A 20,941-nucleotide genomic window follows, 5' to 3' on the forward strand; every position below is an offset into this window, starting at 1 on the left:
CAGCTGTATTTTTAGGCTGATACTCTGACTTGCTCACAACAGGTTTCTACAGATAGTCATTTCTGAAGAAAATAATTGAACGAAACTGCACTTATTGAAAATAGCTACATTTAAGCGCAGAAGGCTAAACCTGACAAACTTTGGTAAAACCTTGAATGATAAATTGACTGTTAATGTTAGGCTCTGTATATTTGACCTTATTTCTCAATTTTTGCAAGCCATGAAAAAACCACCATGTTTATGGAGAAGACATCACAATCAGTAGAATATTTTGTTATTATTACCTGTAAGAAAAGAGCTACACTGGCAAACCTGAAGAGGATTTTCCTGGTGTTTGCATCTCCTGCTCTGTCTCTGAACATATTGCCTTCACTTAGGGATTTTCATGTTCTTGCCTGTGCACTTTCATCTCCCAGCATTGTGTTTATTTGGGCATTTGGGCTATAAGGGATCAAAAACCATGATGAAGTTGATAGCATAAAAGCATTCCTGACATCCTTCTTGGAGCTGAAAAATAACACACCTACCAAGTTGAAAATTCTCAAAGACCTTACTGATTTAGTGGACTTGCAGCAGAACAGCATAAATAAGAAGGTAACTGGGGGAGTTGTACAGAGCAAGTGGCAGAAACGAGGAGGAAAAAGTGGGGAAGAGGAGGATGCTTAAAGAGCCAATACTACTTAAAATAAAACAGGAAGATTTCTTTCAGAAAAGCTCACCTTCTAAAAAAATTAATGTGCAAGTTGGATAATCTTGACATGGTATCACAAATTTACCTTGTAGAGTGCTTCTCATGGCTGTTACGAATGAACTCTGACAATACAGTCTGCCAGAATTGCATTGCTGTGGTTTTCAGTGTGCTATTCCAAAGCTGATTAGCTTTATCATTAAAATATTCACAGAGTTTCTTAGTTGTCAGTTATGCGAGTAATAGGAGGCAGAAAATTGAGGTGGTAATAATAGAGCAGATTTTTACGATGGTGCCTTCCTGCAAAGTGTCTTGCCTCACATTTATATTTTTGAGTGGACAAGCACAGTGTTTTATATAAATTGTATCAGAATTTTTCTTCCTTTCTTAGACGAGAAAAGGCATGTCAATTAATGTTCTGTATTGACAGCATTTTGAGTATAAAGCTTTTATTCTGTTGCATTTAGTTACACTCGGAGGACATACTTTCTTTTGTACTTGAACAAGCTTGTTTTCCTGTCAATCAATTTAAAATTCTTTTGATTTCACACCCTTAGTACACGTTAAATACAGGAGAGTTCACAATCATAGCTGTTAATTTAGTAGGGTATTGGGATCTGATGTTTCATCAAAGTTGGCTCCCATTCAGTTTGCTGTGACAATGTGTATGTGTTGAGCCCCTGATTTACTAAACAGCCATGGGAATTCAATCTTCCTTCCCTTTCCCTACCTCCCTTCCATTAGTACCTCCTTGTGGGCCTTTACACTCGTGGTTTCATAGCAGCTACCCAATCACCCACTAATAACTTGCTCATAATGCACTTCCATGACTTTTGGGAATTTTTAACTGAAGCCAAGTGTCTTGGAGCTGACGGCAGGGTTCCTGTTGCTGGGAGCAATGTGACTAGATGTATAGAACAATGGTGTTTAAAAATAATTAATTTTTTCCTATGGTCCATCATACCTGTATATTTTTCAATAATTGAAAAATTAACTCAATGTTTATTGTACAGTTAGGTAAATTTTCTTTTTCAAATTAACATTTAAAAAGTAACTTTTTATACCTTAAATCAAGCACAAGTAAAGGAGTCTGAATGCTTCACTATGAAAGTTTCAAAGAAACCCTATAAAATAATTGTTTTCACAGTTTCTTAAAACTTAAAAATAAGCAGACCAGTTTAAATTAGTTGGTAGCATTAGCCCCAAGTTTCTTGTTGAACAGAAAGAAGAGGGTTGCAAAAATGTGCCTTAGCTCTTTTCTAGCTGGTAAAGCTACCAAAAATCCTGGTCCTGAATGTTTCTGTGTTTCCCCAAACAGTAGGCATGTTTAAAGCCCCAAGTAGGTACTAATCTGACCTTTGCAGGGCTTTTTCCCTACTGATGTTTGAAATACAGCTACATGGAAGAGAAAAGTGATTTGATTTGCTTAATGAAAGCTAAGCAGATTTGCAGAAACCTGGGGAAATCATCAATATTCCAGATTGAACCCATAATTTTCTTGCCTCCTTGAGATTCAAGAAGAAATTCTCACTTGTCCAGTTTGCTGGAAGTTGAAAGACCTATTTGTTCTCCTCATGGGGGACTCTGTGGCTCTGAGTGAGGACCTTGCCCAGTTGCAGGAGGCATGTCCAGCTCAGTTCCTTGGCTCCCATAAATACACCAGACCTGCCAGAAGAAGGCTTTGCTTGCAGCCCAATCTTCCTGACTCGCAACCAGAATAAGTTCTCTGTAATCTCTTTCATGAAGCAGGGGATCTAAAATAGAAATCCACAAATCCTTGGATTTTAATCTCAAGGCAGCAACTGGGGCAATTTGCATCTCGTTACCACTTCAGACCCTTGCCCTGGGTTTGTGCTAGTTCAGCACAGCCAGTGCAGGCCTGGACATGCATATGCCTCGAGTTTATACTTTCAGAACTAAAAAGCAAGAGCCTGCTATGAGCTGCTTTCACAATGGGATGCTGCAGCAAGCAAACAAAGGATATATGGTAAAGAGGCTGCGCAATCATCTGATACAATGGATATTCAATCAAACAGAATATTCACTTATCCTTGAAAGGAGAAAAAAAATCTTAACACGAAGGAGAAATGGAGAGTTAGATTTCCTTTGCCAAAATTTGAAGTAACTTATTCATGATTAAAAATTCATAGTGTATAACCTTTGTGTTGCTGTTTTTCCAGTTGTTCACTGATGACATAGGACTCCATTTCCAGGATATGAGATCTCGCATGAACAGCTTCTAAACCCTGAAATTTTTAATTTATTCCTTACACAGAATGATACACATTCTTTTCTACTTCTATTAACCCACAGTGGAAGCACATTTCTAGTGCATTAGATTTTTATTTTAGTTATGAAGCTAAAGTTAGTTTCTATATAAATCTAATGCCAAAATAAATTATTTTGTTTGGCTTAATTTTGTACTTTGAATACAATTGTACTTCGAATACAATTGTTAATCTTAACTATTTTAGGATAACTAGCATTTTTAAACAGTGCAACTGATACAGTTAAGGGTGAATTTGGTTGCAGTAGCTGATCCCTAAACATTAATGGTGGATAATTAACAATGTCAAAATAATTTTAGCTATTGTAAGTAGAAAACGTTTCTCCTGGTACAGTGCCGTGGAGTCAGTGCATATGGCTGTGTGTTTCACAGAAGAGTGAAGGGTTTTTTAGGGTCCCCTGAAGATTTTATGTCAGACTGCATGCATTTTTCCTCACTGCCCCTGCACATATCAGAGAACGCGCAGCTCTCAGCCTGCTCGGAGGCTGCATGGCCGGGAGCCATGGGCGAGCGGGAGCCCTGCGGGCTGCGCCGGGAGGAGCGGAGCGGCACGGCACGGCACGGAACGGCACGGACCGGCACGGAACGGCACGGACCGGCACGGCACGGAACGGCACGGACCGGCACGGCACGGAACGGCACGGAACGGCACGGACCGGGGGAAGCCGGGCTGCTGGAGCTGCTCCGATCTGCGGCGGCCGGCGGCCACAGCCGCCAGCTGTGCAGCTGAGACACGAGCAGGCTCCGTGCCTGGCACGGATCCGCGGAGCTAAGCAGCAGAATGGGAGTGAGTAACTGGCAAGCGTTTGCTGCTGGGAAGGGTTTCCTGTATTACAGATGTGACAGTGCAGAAGGAAGAACGCTTGGGCACGTCCAGCCCAGCCCCGGCAGACCTCACCCTCCTGAGGTCTGAGCCAAGGTTTAAAATGTGTCTCTGGGACGAAGTATTAAAGATCTCTTGCTCTGAAATACCTGAGCTTGCTGATGTGCCTGAACACAAGCTACAGAAAGCTCTCAGTAAGAAGAAACATTTAAAAATTTTGGTAAGTGGGTTTTTTCTATACCAGAAGTTGGAAGCACCACTGCTCTCAAACAATCTGAGTGCCAAAGAAAATGGGAAAAACATCCATTAGCCCCCTTAGTTCTTTTTCACCCTTCATCTGCAGAGGAAGTCACTATACTGTAATAAAAATAAAGGTGTGTTTTCTCAGGAATTGTGCATCTTGTCCTTTCTACACATGAAGATGCTTCTGTCTCCACTTCTAGATACGGCCTACCTGAGGTTTAGTTCGACAATGCTCTTAACTTGGTTTTTCAATAGCTGCAAGAATACAAGAATTGCCATGATGGTCACCCTGTCTCCCACACTGGCTAGTGATCCTTCTAGAAGAATCTTCTAGATCTTCACTGGTGCCCACTCCTGTCCTTCATTGATCATAGCTGCACAATTCCCTGACACAAAGGCTGCATTTGGATATGCAAATGAAGGTGTTTTGTAGCCAAATCTCTGTGTAGGTCATGTCTCTTGAAGCCGTTTTCTGTGATTCTATCAGACCCTGTGGCAAAATGGAATTGTGCTGTGTAAAGAAGAGTTTCTTTTCTGTTTGGTTTAAATCTCATTTCACTGAGTGCTGATGAGTTTTGATTCTACAAAACCAGCAATTATTTGCTCCCTATTCATCTTTCACTCTTTTAGACATGGTATTCCTCACCTGGAGATGTTTTCAGCCTGGAAAGCGAGTTACATAATCTCTTGTGATGAAATCACTTTGTATTTCTGATCATTCTTTTTTACTTTAATTTTTATTTCTCCTGTTTCTGTCTCTGTGTTGTACAGGTTCTGAGATGCATTGGAAGCACCATAATATTCAAAATGAGGGCACGCCATAGAAGTGCTCTGTAGTCTAAATCTATTTTTTTGCTGGGAATTGTTAATGTTCTACTTGCCTTTTGGCTGTCAGAGACCACTGATCCTATGTAGTCTTGTAACTACTCAAAATGACTGCCAGGTCCCTGTACTGAAAAAGTCAGAGTAATTTAAAACCAATTGTGTGATGCAGTTAATATTTTTCTGCATTACTATGAAGCTTATTAGTCAGCCTCTAACATGAAGATTTTTTTCCTAGGTCTATAATTTCATCATCAAGAAATACATGTGTTTTCCTTTGGCAGAGTATCCGTTAAAATGTTGACCAGATGCCCCCAACACATCCCCAAATGCCTTCTGAGGCATTCTATATTTTAAAAGGCGTTGAGAAGTCTCATTTATTTCCTGGAGAACCTTATTTTTTTTGAGGGATTTACTAGGAAAATGAACAAACAAACAAAACAAATAACTCTCCATACTCATACAATGTAAAAATTCTTAGTATTTCAAGGATGTGGAACTACTGCAATAGAAGTTGTCCTCTCAAATGGGTTTTTTGTGTGTGATGCCAAAAACAAGTTGGGTGAGTGGGACAAATTACCAGCAGCTCTTCCACTGGTAGAAATGGACATGAGGAAAGGGCTGCTGCTCCCAAGTTAGTGTTGCTGCCACTCTGTATTTCCCACAGAGCCTGGTCCAGCATGCTCCTGTTGTAAATCCTGCCCCAGAACCTACTCTCTTCTTACCAGTTCACTCCAGAGCTCTCCCCCTTCTATTACCTGTTGTTGCATAGCATGCCCTATTCACTCATTCTTCTCTAAAAATACAATAAAATAAGAAAATCTTGTTTCTGGTGGGATTTATGAAAACCTGGATAGTGAGCTTTCATGTCCCTTTCATTCCCAGATATAGAATTATAGACAGCTGGCTTCCCTAGAGTCCACCTACTAAGGATTTAAACAGGAATGTGCTGTTTTCAACCTACAATTGCTTTCTCTTCTAAAACCCCTTTTTTAAAATTTGGAGCAGATACCATATTTGTAAAACGAATGCCAACAGCTAATATAAAAATCCACAAAGATAAGCAGTCTTTGCAGTTGTTTGAGGATAATGTCACTGTAGTTTTCCTCTTGCACCCTTTTTCTAGCCATAATTTCGTAAGTGCACAGAGGCTTATACACAGCTATCCACTCTGTATGTATCACAGCTGAAGGAGGTATTTTGTTTCCTGATTTTAACAACTACGTGGACTTCACCTAAGCTGTGATATGCCTAAGCACACAGTTCAACTCCCTTGTCTCTGAGTGAAGAAAAGTTCAACTTTCCAGATTCAAATGACTCACAGGAAGCTGTGTAAGTTCATTGGATTTTTTGGCCTTTTTATAACATCTTCTGTCAAGTGGGGGATGTGAAGCCTGTTATCAGTGTAAGAAAACACTAAGAAAAGTTTCGTTTACCTTTGCAAGGTCAAATGCTTTCCCTCCTAGAGACCTCTTCCTCTCTTATTAAAGAAGAAACTGATTACTTCAAATCTTTCCCTATTTTTTTCACCCCTAAATTCAATGTATTCACCTTCTGCTTCAATTAAACATAAATTTAACCTGCTTGTATGGAATGCACAATAGCAATGGCAATGGCTAAACAAAGATTAGCTCATTCCACTGCACATAATTACTAAAAACCAGCTGCTTTTAACGACTTTTGAAAGAAGAGTTTGCCCATTAGCTGTGCTCATTTTTCCTTTGATATGCATAAATTTAGTGCTAATACATCTTATTCACAAATTTCCTTTTTTCATACCTGTGTCGCAATAACTCATGAACTGGGATCAACACAATTAGGTATTCAGCCTTTTGCAAAGTATGGAAACAAAGTTAGAAAAAAAGGAGACAAGAAATTTTATACATCAGTATATTTATTACAGAAAAATAATCAAAAGTAAAAAATACAAAAATTACATGTAAAAAATACAAAATTACATGTAAAGCAATGTCCAGCAGCTAAGTTGTAATCCCAAGAGGTAACACTGACCACAAGAACAGCCTCGAAGTCTAACATGCAAGGTCTGTCACAGGCATTGCCCTCCTTGACGTCACCTGGATGTAATGGCTTCCCTCAGATAATCCAGGCACGACTAACCCTGGTGCAGCTTCTGGCTGTTATCCTGACAGCAGATGACAGATGAAGGGGAAGTAGCTCAGACATGTTACCATACAAGTTTTGGTGGCTATCACAGCACACCCATGACAACACATGATTTTCACAAAGGAGGTTGCCTTCTCAGTGGTTGTGTAAGCCCTTCTCCCTGGAGGCCCCGTGGAAGGCTCTCCAAGGCTCACCTGCCTGTACACAGCAGCAGCTGTGACACAGCACTGCTGTGTATCCCTGACTGCCATTGAAAACACTGCAAAAATACCATATAAAACTAACAAGTGTAAAATTGAAGCCCTCTTGAGACTGGGGTTCTTAGTAGCTGAAGAATTCAAGAGGCTAAACACCAAGTAGAAAAGTATAAAATCTTATAGTAAAAAAAAGAACAGGGAGGCCAGTCAGTCTAATCCTTCCCCTTTTGCCTGGTGGCTTGAAAGCCCTCTTGCTTGACTAGGAAAGGCTATCCAAGTGCTTTATTAGGAAGTTGAGTATTCAGTCTAATCACTTTGTCAAATCCAGAATCTCTTTTCTGTTCACTAACCAATTAATAGTTACATTATACTTTTCCACGCTATATATTTTGCTTGCAGAATTTCTTTGTGTCGAAGTAAAGATGCCCACAGAAGCTAGTTCAAAAGAGGAGCACTAACCACAGGCATCATATACAAGCAAACAGAAAAAGCCCACAGAAGACAGTCTTCATCGACAGCGAAGCCCAAACTTTCAGTAGCTGCATTTCTTTCCATATGAAAGCCATCACTGTGTTTAGGGGAAGTGCCTCCTTTTGATTTGCTGAGATGTTTCATGGAAGACTGTGTGTCCTGCTGTTTGTAGAGATCATGTGCCATCTAGATCTGGGGTTTTCTCAGCATCTGGTGGCCTCAGATTTTATGCAACCATAAATTGTTCCAAAATATTGTGTGTTCTTGTTCATGATTTTGGTACCCCTGGCAAAGCGGCCCTTTGTGTAAAACTGGCTTATGGGAAGTTGGTTCAGCACAGTAACTGCAGTCTGACAATACCCTGAATTTGGTACTCTTAAAGTACTCCATAACCAAGGGGTCAGCTCAGAGACTGGATAGCTGCTTCATTGTGCAAACCATTTAAACATCCTCACACCTTTTCTGTTTGACAGAGACGAACATTCCAACATAAACCACTTTGTCTGTTACACAAAGCATTGCTAGCATCTAAATACAACAGACAAATGTAATTTATCAGCACTAAGAGCTAAATTGCATTAAAGAGAGGTAAATAAACCAGTATGTGCTGGAAAGAGAGGAGTGTATTTCAAAAAGTGCATTTCAAAACACTGGTATTTTGTACAAACAGAACTTTGTAACAATATGCAACTATTTCAAATAAGTCAATTTATACCAAATCTAAGAGACAGAATCACAAAATTATTATTTCTAGGCTACAGGAAAGTGCCTTGAAAGAAGATGGTCCATAAAGTTTTAATCATGTTCACCACTTCTGTAAACAGAATAAAATGACCTGTTATTTACATGAGTGCCACCTTGCTCTCAATGTGAAATGTAGAGCTTCTTGGGGATTTCTCTGAGAACATTCCAGAGCCCCTGAGGATAAAATACATTACCTTTGGACTCCTAAACATGAATACAATTTTATCTGAGTGGTCTTCCCAGGTACTACTAGTGCTTGCACCATATGCTTCGCATGGATAGTAGCAAAATGTGCTCAGCAGGGGCTCTGCATATTTTCAGAGCACAGCATGCTAAATTAAGAATTTTTATTGAAACACAGAAGAGGTTTAACAACAGAGAAAACAACATAATGCTTACAGTACTTCTTTTCCTAAGTTTTTAAAACCTGTCCATCAAAATACTACACTGGTCCAAATGTAATGGCTTTTTCATTACATCAATTAAAGCTTGAAAGAAATACACCTACATCAGTTTTCATACTGATTTTCTGACTAAGCTTTCAAGCCCTTTTAAAAACCAGACAAGATCTAAGCTGCTGGCAAAATGTGGAGCAATCAAGGTCTTTGATGAACATGTGAGCTGGAGCAGGGAACAAGCTCCACAGCAGAAATTTCAGGACCCATTACAGGAAGAAAACAAGGAGAGAGGCCTGTGGTATCCTGTGTTCTTCCCCTCAAAAAGCTGCAAGTCTCCTTTGTATTTCAGAACATTTGAAATTTATCTAAAAGCTAATTGGTATTCGCACACCAGAAAAAATATTGTCAGCTCACAGAGAAAGGCTGAAAAATAAAATGTGTTCGGATTGAAAGTTCAGCAAGCGGCAGCTCTGACAAACAGCAGAGATAAATTCCATAATAAATATTTGATTCCTCTACACAGGTAATTGCTAGTAAATGACCATTCTCAAATATGCTTTGGAGTCCTTATTTGAAATAAGTGAGCCTATGTAAGCATTTATTTAAGACAAAATCTTCAAAAGCAGTTAATCAACAAAGTATTGCAAGAGGTTAATTAAGCTCATAGGTGCTAATGGATTTAGAGTCTTATTTATTCAGAGTTATCTAAGTCTGGCTCACTCCCTCCTTCATACTGGCACTAGCAAGAAACCCTCCAGAAAGTTTTGGGGGAATTTTTTTATCCCTGTCCTCATACCAAATTAGAGCAGAGAGCTGGCCTGGAGGGCCAGGTCACTTCATGATCCGTATAGCTGGCACAAGAGAAGCACTGCTTCTTTTGGCACAACCCTATTAGGTGAGCCTAAGCCAAAGTGCATTTTCTGCTAGTGGATGAGCATTTGCAACATTTGATATAAAATGCTGAACCAGTGGCAAAGCTGATTAAAATCAGGACTTTATTCTAATGGCTGCTTCATGGACTCAGAAAACTCATTGCCACAATGTATTGTTGCATATTAAAAGTCCATCAAAATCTCTCTTCTAGGCAAGTAAACAGCTTCTGTAGGATATTCCTCCTTACAGACTGTCTGTGGGCATGCTCTTTGGAATAAGAAAGGGACCATTACCAATATCCTTGTCTAAATTTTTACCTTATATATGCTAAACTCAATCCAACAATTTCTGTGTCAGACTTCTGTTCTTAGCTGTACAAGCTCCAATGGCAGGGTTTCAAACAGGCCCTCTGCTCTTCTCTCTTGCAGTCAGCCAAGCTATTTGCAAACACTTTCACACATTCTCCCGCCTGTGAGAAATGTAGGCCAGTTTACCACAAGCAGACAGTGTGAAACATTCTTAAAAAACCCAGCTGCTGGCCTGTTTTTCATAGCGTGCAAGTCCTTTTAAACACTTGCCTACCTTCTACCCTGTAAAACCTCCTTTTCCACAGAGGGAACTTCCCCCTTTCTAGGGTGAGAACACCACATGAACCATGTTCCCTGCCCCACCACAGCAGACTGCTGTTGCACCACTATTACAATACCCCACTAAGGCCCTAGCCAAATTGTAGGACTGAATGCAAAAGACCCACACCCAGCCGTGTCTGCTTTTAGTTCTGAATATTTCAATGCGTTTTTAAATATCAACAAAATCCATAATTATTTGATTCTTAAGTAAAACAAGCTAGAAATTGAAAGGAGTTGTATTTGTTTTAATACAGTCAATCCAAATTAATTCCACTTAAGTTAATCATCAATACTCAACTACAGTTAAAGAAAAAATTCCTCAGAGATGGGAGATTTCAAATTAGCATGAACGATAAAGATATGTAAGGTAAAAATTAAGAAACAAAATTAATCAGGAATTACAAATACAGAATATCTCCTTGAGTAATGCTTGGACTTTGATCCATTGTTAAAATCTGTGATTTGCACTATATTGTTCAAAAGAAGAATACCATTCACCATGGAAAAAAACATGATTTTTTTTTTTTTTAATTACAAGGTTGCTTACCTGGCACTAAGTTGCTGAAGACTTGAACCTTCTCTCTCATTTGATCCCAATTTTGCTTTGCATTCTTTGCAAGTATGATGACACTTCCTACAATATTGAAAGCAAATAACACATTGTAGAATTTTGCTGGATTTTTTCTAATACAACCATAAAGCTTGATGACAAAAGTTCTTGAAGAAGTAGTCTCTTGCCGATATTCTCCAATTTTGTAATATGGGAAATAAACTGCAAAATATGACATCTAAATGTCTCAGCCAATAAGTGCCCATTAATTAATATTAAGTACTCCTTCTAGCAATTGCCAATATAAAACAGGATTTTCTAAGCAGCAAAAGACAGTCCTTGCCATTGTACCTATGAGCAAACCAAGCTAGGAGTAAGGTGTATAACATTTTGTGCAATACCAAGTACATACTTTGTTATGTGGGGGAAGAATACAAGTAGAGAAATAGATGAACCATGAAGAAACTTCCCATTATCAGTCAGGTACTTTTATTGGCGTAAAATGGTCTCATGCTGGTCTCAGGGAAAGATGTGGAAAGACAAAGGAGAATGATTTTTTTTGATAGGATTTTTGGAAATGTGTTCTGTGAGCGAAAGTTTTATACCAAATGTGATATTGAGAATGGAGAGCATAACAGGCAGCTGAAGGAGGAGCTGGGAAGGAAGTCAGAGTCTGATTTGATGTGAAGGAGTACTTTATGTGAAGTTGAGAAAACAATCAATAAAACATGGAGGCACCAGGTGACAGAAGTCAACCACTGAGCTTTATTCTATGGTTAGAAGTGCAAGGTGGAAAAAGCACCCCCTCAGTTTGTGCTCTTCATGGTTTGGCATGACAGCATGAGGCTGGGCAAAGCCATAGATGAGAGGAAGGCTTGGAATATTGGCTGAGATTGACATTGTTGTTAAAATATGAGAACATTATAAAAAAATATGTAGCATATTTGGCCTGAGGTATGTTCCAAAGGAAGACTTAAAGGATCAAAGTGATAACATGGACAATCTTAGCAGTATGATACTAGATGAAAAGAGAATGAGTCACATCACAGCTAAAAGTACAATAATTTCATTTAAATAATGGATATCCTAGTAACAGGTATTACAATGAGTTTAATTTGTATTTTCTGAAGAATGTGTAATAGTTTCTAATACTGCAATATAGTCCAAGACTATAACTAGTACTTCAGGATCTAATCACAGAATTTAAATTCATAGTTTTGTTGCATATAATTTTTAGTGTGTTTTAGACTATTTTGATCTAGGCTTAATAATTTAAATCAGCACAGACCTTTTTTGTTGTGGACCAAATGGTGCAATACCAATTTTCTGAAACTTTTTCTGGCATTCTCCTATGTATAACATTCTTCCAATGGCAAAACCCAAGACACCGGCAACTATAGAGACAGATAACAAAACATTGTTAGTACAACAGCTAAAATCAGGAGTGTGCTATAAGATCCACTTTAATAATATAACAAATTCTGTACCACATCTTCTCAGAACATGTTACAAACACATTTGAAGTTATACAGGGTTTACAAGGGCGAATTCATTAACTACTGAAAACTGGTTACCTATCATGAGAGAGAACAACTGGTCCAAAATAATTGATACAGAAAAAGGATAAAATATTCCTGCATACAGGAAAAGAAGATCATATTTAAAGGACCAGATAATAAAAAATAAAATAAATTCACAATGTCAGCACTAATAGTTCTTGCCTTTGATTGCACACCATGGTTTACTTCTAATGATCACACTTTTAACACCAACTTCTCTGGCCTTCCAAGAAGCTAGAACATCAGCCTGCCATACTCTTGCACTATGGCTTTCACTCCGTAGAATCAGAATAAAAGACTACTTCAATGTCCTTGATTTCCTGGTGAATTTCTGCTGGAGAGGGAATCTATTTAAATTCTTGTCATTTACGAGCCACCTAACTGTACAGTACAGTTTCTGTGCTTCTACTGTTTTCTTTATCAATCCATGGTTCTGAATTAGACAGTTGAGATCAATCAAGCAAACACAAGAAAAGGACCATACTATTTTATATATTATAGTATTGTGACATTGTGATATCACAAATTGTGCAATCTGCCAAGCACAGCTGATCAATGAGCTGACATAATTTATAAAACAAAGTGGAGACTACTTTATACCAATATGAAAGACTGCATTACATAAATATAAGCTGCTACTGAAAATATTTACATTAGAAAAATCTAGTTTCATACATTTATTCTTAAACACATCAGAAATCTGATTTTCTAATCTGCTGGGTTAACATAGAAATTGCAAAAAAAGAAGATTTTGGAATTTTTTCTTTTAGATCGGGCACAGCTTACTTGCCATCTTGGGGTATGGACCAAATCTTAGGCTTGCTGAGAAAATGCCTACAATAAAAGGAAATAGTCAGAAAGCATATTCACTTGAGAAACTCACCAGCACTCAAAACCAGCACTAATTTTCCTACAGATTTTGCATTTCTTAAGGTAAGGTGAGGATGGTATGAAGTCCACTAACTCAGATTTCAGTACATCAGGGCAGTTTCTATTCCACTAGTTCTTAGTGCATGTGTTTTGGAGCAGTCCTAGAGTCATAGGAGGAAGAGAATCTGGATTTTGCAGGATTCAGCTCAGGCAGGAGTTCAGAGTGTAAGCCAACATGAAAGCAGCACATCAGCCACTGGTGACACCTGCAGCACTGCAGAGGAAGTGATAGTGGCTTATGTTTCAGCAAAACCAACCCTGCACATAAAAGAGCAAAATTAAATCTCTTACACAGGGTCCAGCTCCTTGTGCTGTGATAAGTAGGATGAAACTGCTCTTTGGTAGCTTTCTGTCGCTATCAATTAAAACTGTACCACTTGTATCTAGCCCTCTCCTCTGGAGAGGAAAGATCACACATTTTGGCCTTTAAGAGGAGAGCACAGTGTGCTAAACAAGAAAAACAAAAAATTATCTTTAGCTTTTCCACCAAAATCCACATTCCCCCAGTTAATCTCAGGAGGTGAAAACAGTATTCCTCTGAGAACTCTGTGTCTGCCAGAGGAATGCCATGCTGTGGAGGAGGGTTCCACACAGCAAGATTACAGAGGCAAAGGGAAGGAAAGTAAACACTGGTTGCACTGTTACATGCATTCAGACAGTAATAATGAGGCTTAGAAGCTCCAGCATCTTCTAGAGGCAGGGTACTGTGTGCAGCCATCAGAAGAAAGTATTTAGACAGAGAAGTATTCAGCCTATGCTAAGCACAAGGGCCTTTGCCCACTGTGATCTATGCAATTTTATACTGGGTCTCTCTAGGGAGGGAGGAACAAAATGTTGTTTGTTTCTAATCACCCCCCTCCAACTGTTGACACACAGTAATGATTATTTACTAAGTGCATTTGCTATTTCACAGCTGATCAGAAACATCCAAGTACAATGAACAGAAACTGAGAAGAGTACCTGGTGCTAGAGGCTGGCATGTTAGCTACAGAGACAGCCCAGGTGCCCTTCCTATTACTGCTCATCCTTTTTCCAATGTGTAATCCTTCTCTGATGCACTCTTACTCCTTCCCTCCCTGTCTCCCTACAAGCACATAGATCAAGGATGCAGTAGGGATCAGCCTCTTGGGATATAGCTCAGCAGACTTCAGGGTGCATGCCCCTCACTCTCTCCCCACAACACCAACATCAACCTTATACACAGTCAAGGTCCCCAGCAGGGGAACTGAAGGCGCCAGGCATAGAACCAGGCTCATCCACCACATAAACAGAACACAATTTTCTTTTGTGTTAGCCTGCAGATCGTGAGCCATGTCTACAGAAAGCTCTCTGTCTCCTCACTTTGGCAGTACTCCTTGTCCCTTTGCACCAAAGCTGTAGTCATATTGACACATGGCCACTGGCAAAACATTGCCAGCATTTGCAAACAGAACAACAGTTAGAGCTCCAGTACCCGATTCTAACGCCCCTGCTCGGGCTGTACAATGCTCTGCCCCGCGAGCTGCCCCAGCGAAGACTGCTCAACTACATGTGAGCATGGTGACAAAATCCAGCCACCAGTCTTTGGATTTGCAAATTCTCTTTTCAGTTCATGTTCTTGCAAAAGAACGATTGGGGAAATGCACACATAATAATCAAATCACTATAGCAATGACAGTAATGAGTGAGAAGAATATTGATCTTGAAAAACAGGACTTTAATGATGTATTTTTTTATCTTTACCTTTTGAGATTAGCCCCTGGGTGACAAGTATGCTCCCAAGAGATAAAGGAAGAGCTGTAAAAAGAGAGTAGCTGCTATCAGCCAAAATTTGCTACGTATTTGGTAAATACTCTCTTACACATTAAATGTTTTCTGTTTCTAATGTTAAACACATTATTTCTAAACATTCATTTTGCCTACTGTCTTAATAATCTATTACATCTGCTCCTTCAGATTGCATTCTCTTAAAAGTCAAGATATCCTTACAGCGCCGGACATCAGCCATGCTGTAACATCTGGAGCTAATGCAATGTATATATATTTATTAAATAATAGTTTCCTCACTCTTAATATCTCCTCTAACTACTGCAACACTTTTTATGACAGCAGCTCCAATAAAATGCTTAAACCCTTTTCAATCTTCTCCATTCAGGAAATACATAATTCAGACACAAACTGAGAGGGTGGAAGTAAAGGCACTACAGCACCAAGCACTGATCTTTTTAGCTGTCCTAACATACTTAGAATTTCACAAATCAAAGACACATGCCAGCCTTCCATTCAAAGGCAAGGATAAGTATGTAACAAAGTAAAACATTCCTAAGGTGGTTATTATAATGGACTTCAAGAATAGAACCAACTCTCCAACTGCTGAAGTTCATATTAAACAAGACCTCAATCCAACCACCTTTACCTACAACAATTATGCCAATAATTCAATTAAACCTTTAAGAATACAACGCTTAACTTAATATGACAGATTTAACCCACAGCAGTGTTGCAACAAAAAAGCATTTTGCAGACAGTTTTGCAAATATACATCAAGAAGTCATTCTTGATGTGTGATAAGTGTGGTAAGAATGACTTTGGATCACTCTCCTCTGTACCAGAAACTTTCCTGTTTGCATTCTTTAATGATCCTTGCAATCTCTCTGTCTTGAATTTGGGACATGGGACAAAATAACATTGGCTGAAAGCATAAACCTGGATTAGTTTCCCGAATTTAATTGCACAGGAAGAAAAAAAATTAATCAATTAAAGAAGATAAATTATTTAAAAAACAAATAAAATACAAAAACCTTCAAGCAAAACTCCTTATTCTGTTGCTAGCAGTGTGATGAAATCTTGATACACCAATACAGAACAAACTACATAGGTTTTAAGTTTAAAGAACTTATCTTGTTGATCTTTACTTTCCTAAAATTGCTCAGCTGCTATTTACCCCGGAAGCATATTCTTTTATATCTGTTAGTCATTTCATTCTCATGATCTACATTATGTCTCCCAGGAAGAAATGACAGGAAATAAAGGCAGAGTGGCAGTTTTCAAAAATCAAGTTCTGCTCTGTAAAGAAGTCAACTGAAGTTCAATAAAAGCAGACTTTGGAAGTATTTAGAAGAAGGTCAGCATAAACTTGACTAGACTCCCCACTAGTAGAACTTTCTCTCTGAGCAATTTAAATATATCCATGGCATTAACTGAACTCAACCATACTGGCTTCACCCTAGTACAAATCAGGCTGCCAACAGACTTCTTGAAGGTAGCTCTTTTTTCACTCATTGTGATTGTGAGGAAAAAGTGACAGTGTTCTCCCTTGCATTCTACTATCCAGGGTATTGACATGTAAACATATGAGGATTATTTTTCTTTCTTTAAGAAAAGACTCAGTGTTAGCATTTGAAGTGTTGTTATCAGACATCTGAGATAAATGGGTGTACTGGTTTTGACTGGACATGAGTTTATTTTCTCCACAGTAACTGGTATGGTGCTAGGTTTTGGATTTATGACCAAACCAGTCTTTACAATACAGGGATATTTAATTACTGCTGAGTAGACCTTACACAGAGTCAGGGCCATTTATGTTTCTCAAGCTGCCCCACCAGCAAATTGCCTGGGGATGTAGAAGAATTTGGTAGGGGGCATAGCTGGGATGGCTGACCCAAGGGATATTCCAATTCCATACCGTGACATTGTGCTCAGCAAGAAAAGCCAAGGGAAAAGAGTTTCATTAAGTTAAAATCAATTGAAATTTTAACTTTTTTTTGTAAAAACACATCATCTTCAAATGTACATACTCTTGAAAGAAAAACCAGGCATCATAGAATCCTGTAATAGATGAATATACTCTTTTTTCCAAGGCATTGCTTCTTCTATCTCCTTTTATGCCTGACTCCTTTTATGCATGATTTTATAGCCATAATAAGGAAATGCATTTATTGGCCATAGCCACACATTTCACATTATAGGTAATTAATATCTCAGCCCTTCTTCAAGCACTGCTCCCACAAAAGTTAATGGTGGTGCTGGGCAAAAAATACAGAATTGGCTCCACTCCAGATCATAGAGAACTGCTTCAAACTGGTTTCAGAGCAAGGTCATAGCAAATACAGTAAAATACAAACAGGCTGACTGAAATATAAGGAAATGCATGTCAGAGCCCTAAGTGCACCAACAGGCTCTGCAACCTTTCTGCCTCCATACACACCCTGCCAGCTGTTTAGCTGCTTGGCCTCAGAGTCAGCTCTACCATGGCACAGTTGTGTAACACCAAGTTAGACTGCTGAGAAAACAGAAAAGCTCGGAGGAAACAGCAAGAAACTTTGCTCAGGGCCTCTGCCCTTCAGCTCAGGAGCTCTATATAAGCTCAGGCCCTTGCCTTAACTGTGTTGTAGCTATAACATGGAGATCCTCACCCTGCCTTGCTAACCTGATCATGCAGCTTAGCATCAGACTTGCCTGGCCATCACTGAACAGACTGGGCTGACCCTGGTTAACATCATTGGATCTGCTCTCCTCCTCTTTCTGGGTACTGTGATACTGTGCATCATGTACCTGAGGCCCCAGCCCCTGTCACCCTGCTGTCACTTGTGCCTCTTCCTTGCAGATCAGCCCAGTATTGCTACCCTCTGGTAGTGACTGGTTAGCAAAAAGTCATATCACATTTAAATTCCTAAATGTCTCCGTCAGAGGAGAATGCTCATCTTCTGTAGAACTGTAGGCCAGATTTTGTGCTGTACTGTTCCCTTCTCCCCTTCTGAACATGTGCATGCAGAGCTTGATGGGTTCAGGTTGTACTGGACTTGTACTCAGACACCACAGCTATGCCAGCTCATAACTCAGGGCATAAATCAGAGCCTCAAGATTCACAACTCCCAGCCCTCTGAGCACAGTGAACCAGGAAAAATAACACACCATCCTTTCCTCTCTTCATCTATACTTAAGCCATTTCTCTCTTCAATAAGAGCAACTGAGGCAAAATCTGTTATTCATAGCAATAGCACTGAAATACAAGGGAGGAAACCCAGCTTACCCATACAGGTTGTTTTATTGGAGGTGTCTGACTTCCCTGTTGACCTGTTTCAGAAGACATTGCCTGTTTCCTTGTAGTCTGCTACTGCTCTTGTTCAGCAGAAGCTATGCCTTTTATGCTTGGCTACTCTCTTTCTGCTAGGTACAAAGGTAAAAAGTCAAGATATCATACTGATATTCCTAAGCCCAATTCCTAAGTTCATCTAGAAAAAAAATGACCAGGTTGAAAGGAGTGTGTTTTTTACAGCACATAGCATCCAGTCACCTAATACACAATTTATAGCAAAATTTGTCACTTATCAGCAACACAGAGTTGTATGTAACTTAAACAGGTAAGTCAGTAACTACAATTAAATGCTGAATCATGACCTAGTATAGTATGCATAATCATAAAGAAATGCAAATAAATATGAGCAAGTAACTGAAAACCTTTCTAATTTTGTAATGTATTGCAGGTCCAAGAAATAGCCTCTTTAGTGTGCTGTCCAGAACTTCTATCCTCACTGCCACCATCTGAAGCCTGGATTCCATGGGACCCACCAAGCAAGCCTGTCACAAACTACATCTGCATCTGTATCTCCAGAAACCAAATTCAGTTACAAACATGCTTTAAAGAAAAAAAAATTAAACAAACAAACAAACAAAAAAAAAAAAACCCAAAAAAAACCCACAAAAGAATAAATAGATTCCAAAGTGTTTTAGAGTTGCAGTTTTCCATGCTTGAGAGCTGCACTGCTAGGGAAAAGCAAGAAGGAAACTCATTTATTTCTAGAGTAATTCAAACAATATAAATTGTGATTTTTACCTAGCACTTTGCTGCATGGTCTGGCACTTTATTAACATAGAGGACACTTCTGCTTTTCTGAAAAGTACCTTCTGAGAATGGTGGCACTGAACAAGGCTAAAGTGATTTCAATAGAAAAGATATGTAACAATTTACTGACCTAAATGTTTTTTTGCATTCATAATATTACCGTATAAACCACTTCCTGCACTTATTTTGGGGTCAGTTACACAGCTATGAAGTTTAAGCAACATCTGCTTCATATACACTAGATATTCAGACACCAAAGCTTTTTTAAGCAATAGAAGCAAAATATTCTCCTACCCCTTGGTAAAAAAAAAAAACTAAAATAAAGCAATGAATTCATAACAATCTGCACTTTATTCACAGACACTCACAAAATGACAATGATCACTGTGTCTTTGAAAAACTGTAAGTTTGAAAACCCATATTATATCAGGAAAACTCACAGCTCTACACTGTCTTCCTCAATCTGAAAGCAATTTATTTTCATCAGTCTCTTGTCACTTAATGCAAAAAAAGACATAAAATATCAGAAAGATGTATAAAACTTTAAAGAGATTTGTATCAATCAAGAATGAATCAAATTTTCTTTTCTTATCTGCTTTCTTATTCTTATCTACTCACAAAGCCCACTTGTGCAGACGGCTGCATAAAAATAATCACTGGAAACAGTTTCTAAATGCTGCAACAGATTTAAAGAGCTTGTCTTTTTCATGATAATAAAACAGCTGAGTCACAGGAGGAAAATAAATAAAATAAAATGAAGGAAAAAGAATGGGTATAAATAAAGATTATAACTATTTGCAGTTTGCCATGGGCCTCCTATGTTGTCCTAAGTACACATTTCTCCTGAATTACAAGTTATTCAGCTATGCTACTGCTTCAACATAATGAAGAACCCCAAAAATATTTAGCCCTTTAAGCAGCCTCATGGTACGTCTCCCACATGGGATGAAAGCTTAGAGCTCTACTGGCAAGAATGAAACAAAGAGACAGAGTTGATGTCATCAAAATATTATGTAACTGAATTATTAATATTCATACCTAGCAGACAAGCTGTCTCCTATCTGAGGAATGTAAAAATGTTCTAATATTTCAAGGCCTTGTGTCTTGCAAAGACAACTGTTATCCCCAAAAATAACTGTATTTCCATTAAGGTACTGGAAAAATGAAATTTCTTATCATTTTCTGCAATACTCATTACTGTTTTCTCAACCTTACATGTAATTCTTAGTGCAATAATTAAGTGTATACTCTGGGAAGAATTTCCCAGTTATATTATTCTGTTTAAATGAAATGCCTATATAATAGAAGATTAAATCTATGCAATTTGTAAGGATCAAATAGTCAAAAAAACGTATTCATCTTTTACAAGAAATGTTCTAGGTAATTTATTCATTTAGAGAAGAAAATGCTAATTTTAGGCTCCTGAAAAAATCTCACAGTTTGAATACCTCTAATGGAATGACAAAGAAATATTATGCAAGAACACGGGTAAGGTTTTCAAATATGAGAGTTGCCAACTTCATGTACTGTGTTTTCAATAAAAAGCCTCCTTCTGAATAGGAATAGTGACCCCCATAATTTCTAGGACTACTTCGGAGAAGAAAGGGGGAGTCAAAATTGCATGTATTTACTGGTCTACGCAGTGGGCTGTGATGCCCAGAGCAGGCACCACACATCAAAGATTTCAGAGGCACTTCAAGGACCATGGAAGATGACAAGCCTCAACATGATGTTTCACACCTATCTGAACTGGCTCTTTGAAATAAGAGCCCGAGTTTA

The 20,941-nt window shown here is 38.7% G+C and overlaps 1 protein-coding gene across 3 annotated transcripts; it reads right to left on the reverse strand.

The window, feature by feature from the left end:
• Nucleotides 1-6,739: 6,739 nt before the first annotated feature.
• Nucleotides 6,740-19,270, reverse strand: OCIAD2 (OCIA domain containing 2). 3 transcript variants are annotated; one of them, XM_021528212.3, is made up of 7 exons: nucleotides 18,350-19,270; nucleotides 15,915-16,009; nucleotides 15,061-15,131; nucleotides 13,195-13,242; nucleotides 12,138-12,243; nucleotides 10,847-10,933; nucleotides 6,740-8,469 (listed from the first exon to the last, which is right to left on the reverse strand). In XM_021528212.3, exons 1-7 carry the CDS (start codon nucleotides 18,407-18,409, stop codon nucleotides 8,451-8,453), a joined length of 486 nt encoding a protein of 161 aa, XP_021383887.1. In that variant the 5' UTR covers nucleotides 18,410-19,270; the 3' UTR covers nucleotides 6,740-8,450. The 3 variants fall into 3 exon arrangements, 2 of the variants coding, with proteins under 2 accessions (XP_021383887.1, XP_021383802.1); XR_013339886.1 differs by lacking the exon at nucleotides 15,915-16,009 and adding an exon at nucleotides 9,988-10,139 and having other exon boundaries at nucleotides 8,349-8,469; nucleotides 15,061-15,114; XM_021528127.3 differs by lacking the exon at nucleotides 15,915-16,009 and having other exon boundaries at nucleotides 15,061-15,114.
• Nucleotides 19,271-20,941: the final 1,671 nt, after the last annotated feature.

This window comes from Lonchura striata, chromosome 4 (genome assembly GCF_046129695.1).
Source record: "Lonchura striata isolate bLonStr1 chromosome 4, bLonStr1.mat, whole genome shotgun sequence".
Lineage (NCBI taxonomy): Eukaryota > Metazoa > Chordata > Aves > Passeriformes > Estrildidae > Lonchura > Lonchura striata.